The 17,256-nt window shown below is 40.9% G+C and overlaps 1 protein-coding gene across 2 annotated transcripts; it reads left to right on the top strand.

Moving 5' to 3' along the window:
- Positions 1 to 5,363: 5,363 nt before the first annotated feature.
- Positions 5,364 to 16,676, top strand: OAT (ornithine aminotransferase; the record flags this gene model as incomplete). 2 transcript variants are annotated; one of them, XM_082002538.1, is made up of 9 exons in its annotated part: positions 5,364 to 5,562; positions 6,564 to 6,788; positions 6,916 to 7,011; positions 9,817 to 9,944; positions 11,556 to 11,678; positions 13,301 to 13,429; positions 14,426 to 14,539; positions 15,316 to 15,460; positions 16,424 to 16,676. In XM_082002538.1, 9 exons carry the CDS (start codon positions 5,364 to 5,366, stop codon positions 16,582 to 16,584), a joined length of 1,320 nt encoding a protein of 439 aa, XP_081858664.1. In that variant the 3' UTR covers positions 16,585 to 16,676. The 2 variants fall into 2 exon arrangements, with proteins under 2 accessions (XP_081858664.1, XP_081858665.1); XM_082002539.1 differs by lacking the exons at positions 6,564 to 6,788; positions 6,916 to 7,011.
- Positions 16,677 to 17,256: the final 580 nt, after the last annotated feature.

Below are 17,256 nucleotides of genomic sequence, written 5' to 3'. Positions count from 1 at the left end.
GAACTCAGTCTATGAAAGATGAAAAGATTGTAGCTCCCAGTATCTTCTTTTTGTGGCTACATAGGTAGAAGACATCATTAGCATGACTTCAGCAAGCAGATAAGCTGGCTACCACACTAATGAAATACCATAGTTAAAAAAAAAAAAAGAGGGATGTGTAAACCTGCATTTCTTACCCAGGAAAATCCCATCGATCTCAGATTGCAAATCTTGGCCCGTGTCCATCCAGGCTATTTAAGACACGTGAGCGTATGACAAAAAATCAATCACTAATTTTTTTCCTTACACCAGAGATGAACTGGGATCAAGTATAATACTCAATTATTGCTTATTTTCAGCCTTAAAATTTTAGGTGTTTCACAAAAAATCATACCTTTAACTAGAAAAAAAAGGGGTTTCAATAGATCCTAGATAGTAACTGCTTCTGGACTTAAGAAACTTGGCACAGTACAACCATGTATTCATTCAACAGACATGACTGTCAAATGTGTTTTGCAATTTAGCACCTCAGGCACAACCTTTTGGTGCTTTATGTGTTAAACTTTGGCAGCAGATATAGGGCACGATTCATTGGCAGAAATAGGCTAGTAGGAGACATAAATATATTAGCAAATAGAGCCTAACTATAAATGTATTTAAAGAGCACAGTATCATCTGTTTTACCCCCAACCCTCACTGCATCAAGCTGACTGCACGCTGGGAAAATTTCCTCTGAGGGTGTTGTTCTCCGAACACATAAGCAATGCTGCTCCCTGACATCCAAGGTTTGAGCAATTTGGTTAGAAGGTATGACAAGATTCAGGAATATTTTCAAATGTAGGGTTGCTATAGTGCAGGGAAGATATGCAAATTCTCTGTACTGTCAACCTAGGAGACCGTGTTTTCTTTGTGGAAAAAATAAACTCTTTTCCAGCATTGATAAACTTGTCAGGACAATTTATGAACAAAAAGCAAGAGCCACCCAGAAGTCATCACTGCTAAGACTGAGCTTTTTTGGGTTTTTTTCCTCCCTAGCGAGGTGAGTAAGATAAAAAGTGAAATAGTCTCTGTGTTTTTCTTTTGGATTAAAACTAGCATGTATCTATCAAATATACCTCACAGTTCCTTGTAAATGTCCGGGTTTTCTCGTTACAACACGCTCTCCAAGTGTAATTCAGCCTGGGGAAAGGTCAGGGTTGCGCTGGCTAGTTGCAGCCTGCCCCTGCTCACCTGCTGGCTCCCAGCTGGAGGCTCTGTGTAAGAGCACGCCGGGCCCTCCTGCAGCGCAGCTCTCTGCCCACACACCTCCCGCCCTCCGAAGGCAGCAGGGTGTGAAGACCAGGGCTCTGTCAATGCCAGGCTGCCGGCAGAGACCAGCGGCCTGTTCCTGGCACGGTACCGTGCTGGAGGAGCTGTGGAAGAAGTTTGGTGCATTCCACACGTAAGCAGGAAACAGTTGGCACAGGAGCGACATAAGAAATTAATTAGCAAACTTAGTGAATGACTGACTATTATTTTTTATAAGCTGCAGACTATCAAATATATATAAAAATAAAAAAAGAGAAGGAATAAGCTCATGCACAGCTCTTATGAAGAGAAAGAAGACGACTGGCTTATACTATCCTCACAGTAGCGCTTCTCGTAGAATACCAGGGCAGCAAGGAGCAGCAGACGCCACGACCCATGCAGGACAGCGAGCAGCAGCCAGCTGGGAGAGTTACCACAACCATCCTACAAACTTTCCATCTCCGCTAATTTCTTCCCAGTCCCTCTCAATTTTTTTTACCCTGCTCGCCCTTTTCTACAGCAGCATCCCGGACGGGGGCAAGCGCGGCCAAGGGCCGACCGGCTCTATAGAGGCGCCGGCTGGGCGGTGACATCCGGCGGGAGGGCGTTCGGATCTCCACGGATCTCGCAGGGCCGGGGGCTTCAGCCTGCCAAGCGGGGGTTGTCTATGGCTGCAGAAATTGCCCCCAAGGCTCAGTTCGGTAGAGGCGAGCGGGGCCCGGCCGGGGCCGGCCGCCCCGGTCTGAGGGAAGGAGCGAGGCTGCCGCTCTAAGGGGAGAAAGCCAGCCGGGGCGGGGCCCTGACGCGCGTGTGTGCCGACATCCCATTCTGATTGGCTGAGCGCGGGATGTACTCGCCAATCGGGAGCGGCCCGACCAATGGGAGGCGGCCGCGGACGGGAGGGCCGGTGCTGCCGCACGGGGAGTGGGGGGACGCGGGGGTGGAGATGGCCAATCTGCGGCGGTAGCCAATCAGCGGCGGCGAGGGCGTGACGTCATCGGGAAAGGGCGTGGCGTGCCGCGGGGCGAGGCGCGGTGACAGTTGCCGCGGGCCGCCCCCGCCTCTTCGCCGCGGGCTCCGGGCAGAGAAGCAGCAGCAGCGGCGGCCGGCAGGTACAGCGCGACGGGGGCGGCCCAGCCCGCGGGGGCGATTTCTGACTCCCGCCATGCCGCGGGGTCGCCTTGCCCCGGTTTCCGGCCCGCGGCGGTGGCGGGACAGCGGCTGCGCGGGCGGGGCCGGCTCTGCGGGCAAGGCCGCAGCAGGCCCCTTCGCCGAGGCGAACGGGGGGGTCGGGCTGCCCCGCGGCGGGGCCGGGAGCACCTGGCCGCAGAGGGGGCCAGGCCCGCTGCGGGGCCGGGCCACCGCCTGCCCGCCCGCCCCAGCGCTGTCGCTGTGCGGGGAGCCGGGGCTGTGACAGCCTGGCGCCGAGGGGTGGGCAGGCCGAGCCGCCAGGGAGTCACCTTTGCCTCTGTGCCCGTTGTCAGCCCTGCTCCCGTCCGTGGCGGTGCCCCGAGGATACCGCCTTTGCCATGGCCTTGGCCGGGGGATGGAGAGAGGGGGCTGGTATTTCACCGCTGGTTTTCCTGCTCTTGTTTGCCAGTCTAGGTCCCGAGCTGTTTCTGGTGGGTTGCTAGTCTGAAAAGGTACCTTGGAGTGTCCAGACTGATACCTCTCCTGCTATAGCTTGTCCTCTTGAGCGTTTGTTCACCCCCTTTTGTGTTCAGTTGGTAAAGGCTGCGGTGTGGCACAGGTTCTTCTATGCTATATCAACATGAATCTGAGTGTGTTTTATGTATTTGATAATGTATGCCATTTACCTTGGGGTGTGTTTCAGTGTATGTCACGGATTGGGTAGATACAATCACTGAGTTTACCCGTGAGGTCTGCAGGCGCAGTGCTCTTATCAGGATATTCTTGCACAACAGTTGAGCAAAGTTGTTCAAGTATGTTTTGCAGCTGTGCTTTAAGTAGCTTTTCTATTCTGATGCAAGACCTTTTCCACTTGGTGAAGTGCCCTGGCTTCTGATTCTGGTACTGCATGCTGCAGGGCATGATCATATTTCTCACTTCCTCACAGTTGGTAATAAGTTTGGGTTTTTTCTGTTTTTGTGTTTCTCCCTGCAGCCCCCCTTGCTGTGCCCATCCTTCTTCCTGAAATTTCTGTTCATCTTGTCTTGCTGATCATCAAAACGAAATTTTTCTTCACCTTTTACCTCCAGATGCATTCATAACTCTCAGCTTCACTCAGCCTTACTCTGTAATCTCCCATGCCTCGGGAGATTAAAATTATGTGGCCTCACTAGCGTAGTTTGCAGGGTATTTCTCCTCATGGAGGGCAAAGCCCTTTGGAAAATCTTCATCAGAAATTTTTAAACCTGAAAGAAGTAATAGCCAACCTCAAATTGGTGGTCTGTAACTCTTCATGCAGAGAGGTAGTGCTCTGATACAGGGTAGATGAGAGTTTAATTTTTTTTATGGCTTCCATTTCAAGAATGTCTGGAAAATCTCCAAACATATAGAAGCTTGTTACAGAATTAACTGCTCTGCCGTGGAGATGTGCCAGGGGTCAGGGTGGCACAGACCAATTCAATTTTAGCAGTTAAGCAAATTGTAATTTTGAGTGGTTTTGAGCTGAGCTGAGTTTCTGTCAAAAATATTTCATGCATGGAGAAGTATTTGTCTTTTTTTGTTTGTATTAACATAAATGCCTAATATTTAACAGCATTGATAATAGCTGGTAAAATGCCCAGGGCTGTGAAGAAGCCATTCATGTCGTGCTGGAATGGAGACTATTGACTCTTCCTAAAGACTTGGATTTTGGTAGATGCAGAAAGTAGTCTTCTGGCTTTGCTTATAAGCGAGGACCTGAGGAGTCTGCTGAAAGAAATGCCTTTCTGTTTAAGGTGACACATCTAGTGTGCAGATCTTTTCCAAAATAAGTTTAGAATAAATTCGTGACGTAATATTTCTGTCTCTGCCAGCATCCTGAAATAACAATTACACCCTTGTGTAAACCATTCCTGCATTCTCCTGTTGATACTTAATAAAAATATTTTGCTTAAGTTTTACGGTATGCTTTTGTTCTTAGGTAGTGCAGCAGTGTCAAGGCTGCTTAGCTCTTCAGTTTGCTGTGGAATACGTTACAAAGGAGGCTGCATTTGATAATCAGAGTACTTCTTGTAATCTGCGATCTTCCTTCTGGGCTAGTACCTTTTGCCAGTTCATATGTGTGATGTTCTGCAAGACTAGAAGCTTGAGCTTTGACCACTCTTGGTCTTGCTAAAGCGATCGTTGTTTCCTTGGTGGCTCTCTGCTCTTCCCAGTGTTTGGTGCTGTGAGGAGAGATTGCTTGAACAGCTTTTAAAATGCCAACTCAGTTTTACTAAGAAAATACAGGGTGCTATAATGATCGTTAGTATCTGGCATGGTATTACTTTCCGTCTATTTTTTGATGGTCTTAAAATGCTACTATCAGTGAGTGCTTTATGTGTACGTGGCAACATTTTAAAAATCAAGAGTGCAATTTATATTAAAAAGTCACAAATTTTGGTTCTTAAAGCTGACCTCAGTTAAAACTAACCAGTCCTTTATCAAATTTGAGAATATTATCAGCTAAATATCGTTTGGGTCAGGTGCTTCTGTCCAGTATTAGATTATTTACTTTCTCATTTTGTGACAAGATTTGTCTCATGGAGAGGCAAAAGACATTTCAGTAGCACAAGAAGCTTGATAAACTTAACTTTCTTATTGTAGTTTGTATTAATAAATCCAGACACAATTTAAGGCACAGTGAAAAAGGAACACTTACAGGAAAAATTATGTGACTAGTTTATAGACTTGGCGAGTCATTTGTACTCATTACTGTGAGTGTATGTTAAAATAGAAAAAAATACTTACTTGAAGTTAGTACCGCATTCATGTATACTTCATATAACCTTTCTTGACTGAATTGCAGAAGAGTTGAGAAACCTGTAATCCTGGCAGTAAAAACACTTCAGTCACACCATACATTTCTTCTGAAGTATTCTTAGTGCTAATTATTAACTTCTTTTTTTTCCCTCCCATCCAGATCTGTAGCGGCATACCTGAAGTCAATAATGTTTTCCAAGCTAACCCGCTCTCAGAGCATTGCTGTTCTCTGTCGTGGTGTTCATACTTCACTGAGTTCTGCTGCCTCAGTTGCTACGAAAAAAACGGTTCAAGGCCCTCCATCTTCTGATTACATATTTGAACGTGAGGCTAAATATGGTGCCCACAATTATCACCCACTACCTGTTGCCCTGGAAAAAGGAAAAGGTATTTTATTTAGGTTTCCCCGGGTGGTGTAGAAGGGAAGGTGTGTGTGTGTAGATGGGATGGGATCACGGCATAATGATTTTGATCTAATCAAGTTTTGAATTTTGGGGGTTTTTTTTGGGGTGGGGTGGGTGGGACTGAGATAATTGATGAGATAAAGACAGCTAATTTCCTGTCAGAGAACTGGATCATTATGCGTAAGGCTGCCTGATGGAAATTGTACTCTCTCTCTAAAATGTTTTATCTAAATAGAAGTCTAAGTTCTAGTAATCTTCGTAATTCAGAATAACTGAGCAAGAAAGTTGCTTGAAACTTTGTGTCTTCTGTTACCTTGTGTGGAGAGGCTTAATGTTAATGTGAACATGAAAAGGTGCATTGGAACCTTATTTAAGTCCTTGTGTACTGCTGCTGTATTATTGCTTAATTTAAACTTACTCTGGTCTTTAATTATGTTTAAGGGGCTTTTGTGCTCTGCAGGTTAAATTCTATGTGTTTATATTGAAATGCTATCAGTGCAGGGATCCAGTAGTTTTTCTTTATCAGTACACGTTTTGACAGCTCAGAGCTGTCAGTCCCTTAAGTTTTGAGACTATTTGGGTTCTGTTGGTTTTGTCCTTTCTTTTATGACCACCAATTCTTATTAATTCTCTTACAAAAGTATTCTTCTCTATCTACTTCTTAGGACCCAAAACAGGGACTTGGAGAGGAAGTAATATTCTGATATTACTTACTAACTTAGTGGAATGGCAGCTTTATATGGGGTGCGCTTCTTTTCTTGATTCCTCATTGGGCATTTATTTGTACTGTACTAGTTTGTTGCTCATGCTTTCCTTGTCAACTGATTATTTTCTAGTTAGAGGGCCTTTCAGGTATGCCCTAAGGAATAACAAGAATACCATTTATATCTGACCATGTTGTGTTGCAGCTCTTAGCTTATACCATTTACTGTTATCTAATGTCTTCTTTTATTTTGTGTATTGACCATACCTTTGTTTTCCTAGGTGTTTATGTGTGGGATGTTGAAGGTAGAAAGTATTTTGACTTTCTGAGTGCTTACAGTGCTGTTAATCAAGGCCACTGTCACCCAAAGATCGTCAACGCTCTGAAAGCTCAGTCTGAAAAACTGACCCTTACGTCCAGAGCATTCTACAATGATGTACTTGGTGAATACGAGGAGTTTGTCACTAAAATGTTCAATTATAACAAAGTCCTTCCAATGAACACAGGTAAATAAAGAATTTTATTTCCATTTTGTTTCTTGTCTGTGAGATTCAACAGTTTTGTAACATTTGGTACTGCATCAATGGCCTGTCTCATATACAAGTGTGATAATGGTGTTGCTTTATGTTTTAGGAGTGGAAGCTGGAGAAACTGCCTGTAAATTGGCTCGGAAATGGGCATACACTGTGAAAGGAATTCCAAAATACAAAGCAAAAATTATTTTTGCAGGTATGTAAAGTGCATGTTATGAGTTGAGGTATTGAGGAGGAAGAGAGCTCTAGACACTAGCTGTAGCACTCTTCTCCTATAGCTGTAGTGATCACTGCAGTATTCTTAATGTTTAATTTTTTCACTGAAGCAAGTCTGTTGAAAGTCTCTCTAACCTCTGACATTTTAATAATGTAAGCTAAGATGTCAATCTATTAACAGGTTATGTTGTATTTGTATCTGCAGCTGGTGATTCTGATAAAACCTACTGTTATGGCTACAACAGTCTTTGCAGGACCTTAAGGTCTCTCTAAGTGCCTTCTTCTAAATTGTGAAGTCCAGTCTTAAATATATGCTGTTGACGAAATATTCTGTGTGTGCTTCTGGCTGTTTGATTTTAACCTTAAATTGTTACAATGGATTATAAACATTTTAAAAAATGTAATGTCCTTTAAGAAACGCATATGATCTTAACAGAAGTGATTGTAAAAGCAAGAGATATGAATATGTATTCCTATGACAAATTAATTTCAGATCCTCTCCCTTGTGAGGGGTGTATGCATCAAGAGGATGGTTGTGCTTTGCCAGGAGCTGCTGGTGACGTCTGTTTTTGCAAGGGAAATGCAACCACGAACTTAAATCCGGAAAGGAAACCATAGTTAATAAGGTGGCTTATAAAGCTTTATAAACAGCAATTGAAAATATAAAGTGGACCTTATTTGTACTACTTATCCTTTTTAGTTGTCAAAAATTGGCAGTGACTGAGTCCTCCATGATCTTTTAACTGCTGCTTGGGTTTTAAAGTACAGTATCTTTTTATTCCTAATTGGTTGATTTTTATATACCTTTCTCTTGAATTCATTCCTCTAATTACTGCCACCCCTCTCATTGATTCCACATTTGGGTTAAGCCTGCTTCCCTCTTAGGCTTTCTCTACCAGTGGTTTTCTTCTGCATCCTTAAGGTCTTCCAGAAGTTGGCATTAACCCAGTAAAGCCATATTGTAGCCTTGATCATATAATGAAAGTAAAAGCAATACTGCTAAAGTAAATATGGGGCCCTGGAAAGTCCTGATTATAGACATGGTATACTTCCTCCAGTTATTGCCTGCTCTGCTTGGCTCTGTAACAAGGAGAAGTTAACGTGCCCCTGAAAAGACTACTGTGCTTTGCTAAAAATAAAAACCTAAAAATTATGTCTAATTCAACTAACTTACATTTGGTGTTCTTTGGTTATAGGTGAAATATTTTTGTCAATTCTAATGTTTTTCAATGGTTTTGTATTTTATAAAACCTTCCAGAATAAAGCTTACTACTCAAATATTGACTTTTTTTTTAAATTGCTACAGCTGCAAATACTATTGACTGCTGGTACATATAGTAGCTGAACCATAAACTGTCATTGGACAGCATCTATAATTTGAAATTCATAGTTGAATATTGCATTATGGTTTCTAGGACCAATTAGGTACTTTTTTTTTTCTTCTTCTGGGAATTCTTTGAACAACTATATTCTTCCCTTTTTCTCTTCCATATATTTTTTGCTTTGCTGTTCAGTCAATTAACTTTTAGTAAGTGCTTTCCCATCTTGATAAACTGGGTATGCTCTCCATTATTATGATCCCATCTCCTTAACCACAATATTTAATTATGTGCCAAGGAGTTGGAAGAAAATAATAATCCTCTTATCAGAAGCCAACATTTTGGCATGAAAAAAAATCTCTCTTGGGTAGCTAGGGTTAAAACAAAAAATGGCTTTAGACATCAGTCCAGAGAACTTAACATAGATTCTGTGCGTGACAGTGGGCTGATACGGAGACTGGAGTGCCACGGTGGAAACAGCAGCCATCAGCAGATAGACTGCTCTGCTTCATGTAATTCAGTCTTCAGGGCTTTGTTTCAGGATACAGTCGATTGCGCTAATATCACCTTGAGGTGGTAAGCCTGTGACTCAGCAAAGCACGGCAGGGATGTTCTGCTAGGAGACATTGCTATGGTGAACAGTGTAATGCTATTTACATTGGCGATGGGAAGGAAGGGGTGCCTCGAGCCCGCTATGTCAGTAACAAGTGACTGCAGGATTTCCTGCAGATTGAGAACATCCTCTGCCCCTGGGATCACAGTTACACAAGAAATTGGTGGGGGAAAGAAGAGGCTTGTAATGCTGTGAAGGCGTTGAACCCATAATCTTCCTTAGTCTTATTAAGCACCTTACTGATTAGCTGAGACTGTTGATTTAACAGAAATATTAAAATGAATATGTCATAGTCCTGGTGATAGTTGGTTCCTAGACATTTTAACTGATGTTTCTATATGGAATAGTACAATATTTTTATGAATATGAATGAGTTCTCCTGGAACTTTGAAATACACAGAAGTATATTTTTTTTTGATTTAGACTTACTGGAAGCTTTATTTTTAGGGCCTAAATTCTGGGTGGTGTTTACTCCCCCCCCCCCCCCCCCCCGCCCCCGCGCATTTAATGAGTAATATTTATGTAAAAACTGTACATCGTCCTTAAAAGGATGTTATCTTCCTGCGTTATTTTCGATTTTTCAGACTACTAACAAAGCTTATGGAAACCATTTTGTATACTTGCCAGGTCATATATGGTTGTGGTATGTGCTTTTGATATAGCAACACAATGTATTTATGGCGTCAATGTAAAATGCAAACAATTGGCAGAAGGATGCTAGTATGCTAATGTTAGACAACTCTTAAAATGCTTTACCAAATGGAAAGTGTGATGTCCTATGAACTGTTACAGCTCTTAGTCAGTTTTGTAACAATCTTCTTTTTTTTTTTTTTTTTTTTTTTTTTTCTTTTAGCTGGCAACTTCTGGGGCAGAACAATGTCTGCTATCTCTAGTTCTACTGACCCATCCAGCTATGATGGATTTGGACCCTTTATGCCAGGTTTCGAAGTAATCCCATACAATGACCTACCAGCTCTTGAGGTATATGACAATTTTTGTATTCTTGGAAGAAATCACTCTATAGTGTCTCTTTGGTAAATAACAAGGCAGGAAAATCAGAAGTTTATCCTTTGAAACATACGCTTTGCCATTAAGATATATGTGTCTAGACATAAATAAGAAATATATATGTTATAAATTATGTATAGGAAATGTGTGTAAATTCTGCTTTGGTTTTGATTTTCAGTTTTGCCTTAGGATGTAAAAGGAGAACCATACAATCTGTTTCATTTCCCATGTCACTAAGAAGTTCAAGGTACAAATGAAGAACAGCAGATAAACTGTAAGGGAATTCAGATCAGTAGTATACATTCCAAAGTCAGGACTTGGATCCTGAAACTAATATCTTTACCTACTTTTCTCAGAAATGCTGTGCATTCTTGGATGACCGGTTGACTAGAATTCCCTGTCACCGCAAACAAGTCTTTCCAGTTTGACAGCATCCTTAAAACCGTGCTAGGCTAGTGTTCCATTTAAGCTACTGAAACAGTAGTGATTCCGCATATCCCTGGCTTTTCTGAGATGCATCCTGTCATGCTGTTGGGGAGGGTTGACCTTGATTAGTCTAAAATTTCCCACTCTTATAATGTGGGCTTAGATATTAAAGGGTAGATGGTGCTTGATAGCAGCCATAGGGTGCTGTACTTGGGGCCTGGGAGGCAGGGCCAAACACAGGTAGTCCTGAAGCACTAGGAACGTTGGCGCTGCCACTTTTCCATCATCTGGGTACATCATCTCCGTGAGTGACAAGTTGATTAGTCCTTTGTGCCTGTTTGGTCTGCTTACTGCAAGTGAGTTGGCTGTGGAGACTGGAGGGTTTGAGACAGAGATGCTTGCCTCCTACGAGTTTGTTTAGGGGAAACAAAGGTCTCTCAGTGTAATATAGTTGCAGAGTGGAAAAGCTTACCCAGATTTGAACCTACATAAGGCTGCCCATTGTGAAAGCCCTGTAAGTATTTAGTGGCTTTCAGCCAGCTTTATGGAGACTTTGAACATGCTCTGGAGACCTGAAACTTAGATCTATGTCCATCAGAGCGATAACTGAATTAGTTCTGTTCATGGGGCAATACTGAGAAAAGCTGTAGTAAATTCATGCTGGGAATCATTATATCTCTTGAGTCTCGTGGACTTCTAAACCTTTTAGAACTTGATGGTGCAAGAAGGTAGCTGTGGACTTTGCTTTAAGGTGACAAAATTGTTCTGAAGTGGCTCCATTCTTTTTGTTTGAGGGAAGTGTTGAGCAAGTGTTTGTCTTTTATGGGATAATGCAAAACTGAGTGTATTTCTGAGGTAATTTATGAACTGATCCGATAATCTGCTTGTCTGGGTTTGCAATTTTTAAGGTTTGTAACTTCCCAAGCAAGCACACCAGCTGATTTTTTGAGGCAAACAGTGACACGGGCTTTGGTGTTAGAACTGAAATGGCACTCAGGGATTTCAGCCTGATGTGAATACGCTACTGTCATTTGAGGTAGAACATCGGGGTTAGAGCTAGGTTCTGCTACATGTATTCATCTCTATATTTTCTAAATTTGACCTGAGTGAAAGTTTTTTTCCTTTTTTTCTTTCCTATCCATGTGTCTATTTTTACAGCGGGCCCTTCAAGATCCCAACGTAGCAGCTTTCATGGTTGAGCCAATTCAAGGTGAAGCAGGTGTGGTTGTTCCTCACAAAGGTTATCTCACAGGAGTGCGGGACCTCTGTACAAAACACAATGTAAGGAATTCGCTATAACAAGGTGGCTTAAACATTGTGCACCATGTTTACTGGCATATCTTGTAATCATCCTCATATGCAAGGTGTAGGACTTCATACGCTATTTAATAATTTCCTTTTTTTTTTTCAGTCAGGTAGGGTAGGGATACTTCTTGTTTTTCCTGGCAATACCTTACCAGGAAGTACTTTTCAGCCGTGTACATTTTTCATTGTTTCTTACTGCTGTCACTGGTTTAAGTTTCTAATGAATGTTCTTGAAACTGCATTTATTTTAAATTAATTTAACTTCTGATTTCTTTTTCACATTATAAGTTTCTTGGGACAGAAGCCAATTACTGCAGTCATTCTACCTGGCTATCAAGGGACCTTGTTGCTGAAGTGCATAACTGCTACCAAGAGTTAGTAACCGTAATGGGTCACAGAATGAAACACTAAAGAAAATGGTTGTATGCTTATGAGTGTTCTTCTAAGATCTCTGAAGAGCAGAGGTCTTGTATTTTTTTGTTCTTTTGCTTGGCATTTTCTCAGATTCTGTTTCATACCACGTTCCTGACTGCTATTCTGAATATTATGTCCTGCCTGAATTCTATTAAGGAATGCTTAGTTTTGCAAACGGAGTGTTAGATCTGTAATTTCTATTCTGTGCTAGTGAAGACACAACTGAATTAGATTTGCATTCAGTGCCTGTGGAAGGGTGGGGAGATGTGTCTAGATATATTCCCATGTCCTTCAGTTGTCTTTGGGTACTGGTAATTCTCACAAGCAGGCTGCCATGCTGCCTTATTCCAGGACCAATATGCTCAGCCTCTCCCACAGGCCCAGGCCACATCCTTTGTAAGTGTAAGGAAAGCAACAAAAAAAGGTTCACAGTTTTACAGCTTTTTGCTCCCTTAGTTTGCCTGTCTGATCTAAAAATCAGTCGTCAGTGTTCCAATAGAATTCTGATTCTTCATTTGCAAGTGCTACCCATAATTCCGTCTGTACCTTCAGAGGAAGGTATTGACATATAATTAATAAAGTTGCCCTTATTGTTGCTGTGATACTTACCTCAAAAAAATAAGAGCTACTTTACAAATAGTAGTACGTGACAATAGTGCAGCTTAGGAAAACAAAATCAAAAACTTGGAACTAGCTATACTGGTTCTCAGAGTTATTTAGATACTTAGATATCAGACTACAAGACTTGTGGAGTTGCCAAAATGGCATTTTTCAGAAGCTTCCAAAGGTCAGTGTATGAATGGTGCATTGGGAGTAAAGATAGACGAATCGTAACTTTTTGGAAACCCCACTCATTGTTATATTGCAAATAGATTTTGGTTGGACAGTGGCCAACCCTATGTGGACTGTGCCTTACGTAGAAAAGAATATGCTAAAGATGTCAGAGAGAGAGAGAGAGGACAGTATGTTCATTTGTTAGTAGTTTCACATTTTATAGCATATGTAAGTCTTCGGGAGGTTTAGAGGAGGTAAAGGAAGTACCTGCGTGTACTTAGTGTAATGCAGCTGGAAGGTCTTTCACTTACTGTGTGCAATAACGCTCTATTGTTTGAACTGAGTTAGGAACGGGAATGAAAGTCATTCTTTGTTATGTGTGGATTTTTCTTATTTTTGTCTCTATAAAGGTTCTATTTATTGCTGATGAAGTACAGACTGGTTTAGCCAGAACAGGGAGAATGCTAGCTGTTGACCATGAAAATGTGAGACCTGATTTAATTCTTCTTGGAAAGGCCCTTTCTGGTGGCTTATATCCTGTGAGTAACAAAGAAATAACCATTTGTTGAATAATGATTTTTAAGTAATTAACACTGGAAGTCTACTAGTTGGAAGAACAATAAATCTGGTGTTTGTTGTACTTGGAAATCAGTGTTTTTAAGATTAACTGTAATTTGTGTTGTGACCCAGATAATCCAACCTGCGAGAGATACCTAAGAAAACAATGGAATACATAATAATACCTTTCTAGCTGAAACGGCTATATAGTATCCTGAACTTTCTATGTTGATACTTGACAGTTAGGGTGAGGTTATTAGATGCCATCTTCTTAGGCTGGTGATTTTTTTTTAGGTGTTTTGGCCATTGTCAATTAATTTAACAAATTTGGTAATCTTTGTTTTCTTCAGTTTGATACTATCCTGTCACGAAATTAAGTGTCCCGTGGTCAGCTTTTCATTCTGAAATTACTGGTTAGTGTTTTGTACTCTCTCTGGAGAGTAATTTGTCACAGTCTTGCTGTGATTAATTTCTAGATGAATTCTGTAAAGAAAAAAAATAATAATGTGTGTTAAAACATATATTATAAAGCAATTTCTGAACAACTGGCATTATTTCACTTGTTTGGCATGCCCGCATGACTGATTTTATCCTCCTGGAGTGACTTAAATTCCTGCTGATTTGTCTGGAAATTACAACATGCCTTGAACTATTTTGGCTGCTTGAAGGTATTTCTGAGTTGTTAAACAGAGTATTGAAGCTTAAGCTCTTGAAATAATATTCAGTTTGGAGAAATGCCCCTCAACTGTGCTTTAGATGTTTTATATTACCAGTATAGCGAAGTGTATTTAAGGGATTAAGCTGTTACATGATTGTCACATACACTCTCGTCTATACAGAGCTGGGAATGTAAATGTAATTTATCACCATAGGCTGAAAATTATCCTTTCTGATCCCTGAGGAAAAGTTTGCTTCAGAGGTATTTAAGTTTACTGCTTATATATATGTAAATGAATTGGCTGACCTTCCCGTTTTAGGTCTCAGCAGTACTATGTGATGATGAAGTTATGCTGACCATTAAGCCTGGTGAACATGGATCTACATATGGAGGAAATCCATTAGCTTGCCGTGTTGCGATGGCAGCACTGGAGGTTTGTGTGTTGTAACAGAGATTTGGATTCCAAAGAAAAAAGTGTGTCACACTGACATGCTTAAATAAATAATCTTATGCTACAAGTAGAAATTTAGCTTTAAGTAAGAATGGAAAATTGGTAGTGTTTGCATAGATCACAAAACAAATTCTGAAGTCTTCACTGGAAATGTGTCCTAATTTCTGTGTATTTTATGGTCTTAACGTCTTAAATGACAGAATATCTAGGGGAAGCTTCAAGGCACTTATGTAAATTTGGTAAAATAGTTTCACTAATTCGACAAAGACATTTTTAAACTGGCTTATTTTACTATACCATATTGCAGAGGCTACTGCTCTGTGAGCTTCATAACACATATATGCTACTGGAGCTCAGACAGAAGATAGTAAAGTGTCTTCTCCAGAGTCCCTATTTTAATTATTCCGTGACTGCGTAATTGCCCGCATTTGATACAAGTCACTCAGAAAGCCTCATCATTACCCAATACGTGAATCTGGACAGATTGAGTCTTCAGAGGTTTACTGTTTACTTGTAAATAAATGGCAAATGAAAAGCAGTTAATTTAGAATAAAATTTCAAAGAGATTATTGTTTCTTGTAAACATGAATGAATAAAGGCCTAATGCTAATCTGCTTGGACAGATGCTTTGCAGTACGCTTTGGATGTAACAGCTTTTGTATGTCAGCAATTGTAATGTCATTAGTCGTCTGTTCCGGCATGGTACATAAAACAAATTCAGTGCTCTTTGGTTGACTGTAGATCTGACTTCCCTTTAGGTAATTGAGGAGGAAAACTTGGCTAAAAATGCAGAAATAATGGGTAACATCCTACGAAATGAGCTCATGAAGACACCATCTGATATTGTAACTTCTGTAAGAGGAAAAGGACTATTAAATGCAATTGTAATTCGGGAAACCAAAGGTAAGGAAATATAATCAACTGCATGATCATAGCATGAAAAAATATTTTTAATTTAAAGTATCTTAATGGAGTAGAGGGGATGGCTTATAGGCCTCATGTTCAGGTTCAGATCTTGACTGTAGTGCTGTAGTACCTACTGAAAACTTATTCAAGTGACTGTGTGCTATTAAAAATAGTGGTTTTTCCTAAGTCAGTCTGAACATTTGTAAAAAAATTATTTTAATTATTTTATGATTTGATAAGGTTCAGACCTGATGGTGAATCTAGCTCCTAACAAATACCCTTTTGTCTCCTCACCTGAAGAAAACTGGCCACATCTGCAAAGGTAGTTTCTGTCAGATTATGGGAGGATTGGCCGAGGTTGGTTGTTCCAGGATAATTAGAGGAGTACAGTGAATACAGGAGGGTACAAAGAAGGAAAAAGCTAATGGCTGAGAACAAGTTTCTAGGGATTAACACCTTGAATTATATCAGAAAACTTCTTGGAAGCCAGAGCAGACAATTATTTTTGTAACGAATATGCTGACAAAGTGCTGCAGGGAGGTGTTGTAATTTCCCAAGACCTGCACATGATGGACTGAAATCCAGGCATAAGTGTAACCTCATCTGAAATCCTATGCAGATGTTCTCTTACCTCCCCTTTGCGTGGTTCCCTGTTTTAAAGTTATTGCTGCCTCCAGACAAGCACTCAGCCGTGAAGGAGCAAAACTCGGTGTACTGGAGGGAAACTTGTGAATCCCTTCAGACAAACTGCAGTTTTGCAGCAGTCTTGCACATTCACTTCAGATTCAAAGGAGTTGATCAGATGGTTGGAAGTAACCACTTCATTTGTGAACACACTTTATCTTTTCACTACCAGGTGGCAAACAGTTTACAATCTGGCCCCACGTACCATGTGCTGCAGTTGTGCCACTTTTTCTGCTGTAGTGTAAGTGTCGTCTTTCTTTTTTCCTTAAATTGTAGACTATGATGCCTGGAAGGTGTGTTTGCGGCTTCGTGATAACGGACTTCTTGCCAAACCTACGCATGGTGATATCATTCGACTGGCACCACCGCTTGTGATTAAGGAGGATGAAATCAGAGAGTGCATCGAAATAATTCATAAGACCATTCTGTCTTTCTGAACACATGGCTTTTAAAGTATATCTGTTGGCTGACCCAAGGTGGTATGTGATGAAGGCCTGCTCTTGAAACAAGCATCTCTCATTCCTTCTATCTAAGAGGACTTAACTCTAAAATGTAGCTATGTCTTTAAATTATAATGGCTCTGAAGAAAATAAAGAATAATTTTAAAGAGTTTCCAATCTTGGAATACTTGGAAATAAAGTGGTGAGGTTCTGTTCATCTAGTTGTGTACCTACTGAACAGTTAAGTCAGAATGTTTGAGGGGAGATATCTGTAGAAATCTGTTAATTGTTGAAAGTCTTGGCCAAAGTTTAAAAATGTAATTTATATGTATTGTAGTAAAGGTGGTCTTGCACTCTCATATGACTCTCCAAAATACCACATTTGGCATTTTTGCCTCTTGGTGAGATGTCTGTAGGGTGGAAGCACTTGTCGTGATGGATGAGTTTCTGTTTCTCATTTGTAGCTAGAAAAAACTTCTAAAGCTGAAGGTTCGACAGACTGGATGTTATGCTGGTGAGCTTGACAATCATCGAGCTGTGTTCTGTATGTACAATATTTTGATTGTATGATAAGAGATGCTGTTTTCAAGCCTGATGTCAGTGTCTGGCTTTGCCATCTTGTAAAATAGATCTAAGCATATAGATCTGTTTTTACTGTTATAAAACTTT

Source organism: Phaethon aethereus, assembly GCF_964289735.1.
Source record: "Phaethon aethereus genome assembly, chromosome: 7".
NCBI classification, from domain to species: Eukaryota; Metazoa; Chordata; class Aves; order Phaethontiformes; family Phaethontidae; genus Phaethon; species Phaethon aethereus.
This window is presented reverse-complemented; position numbering and strand designations above follow the sequence as displayed.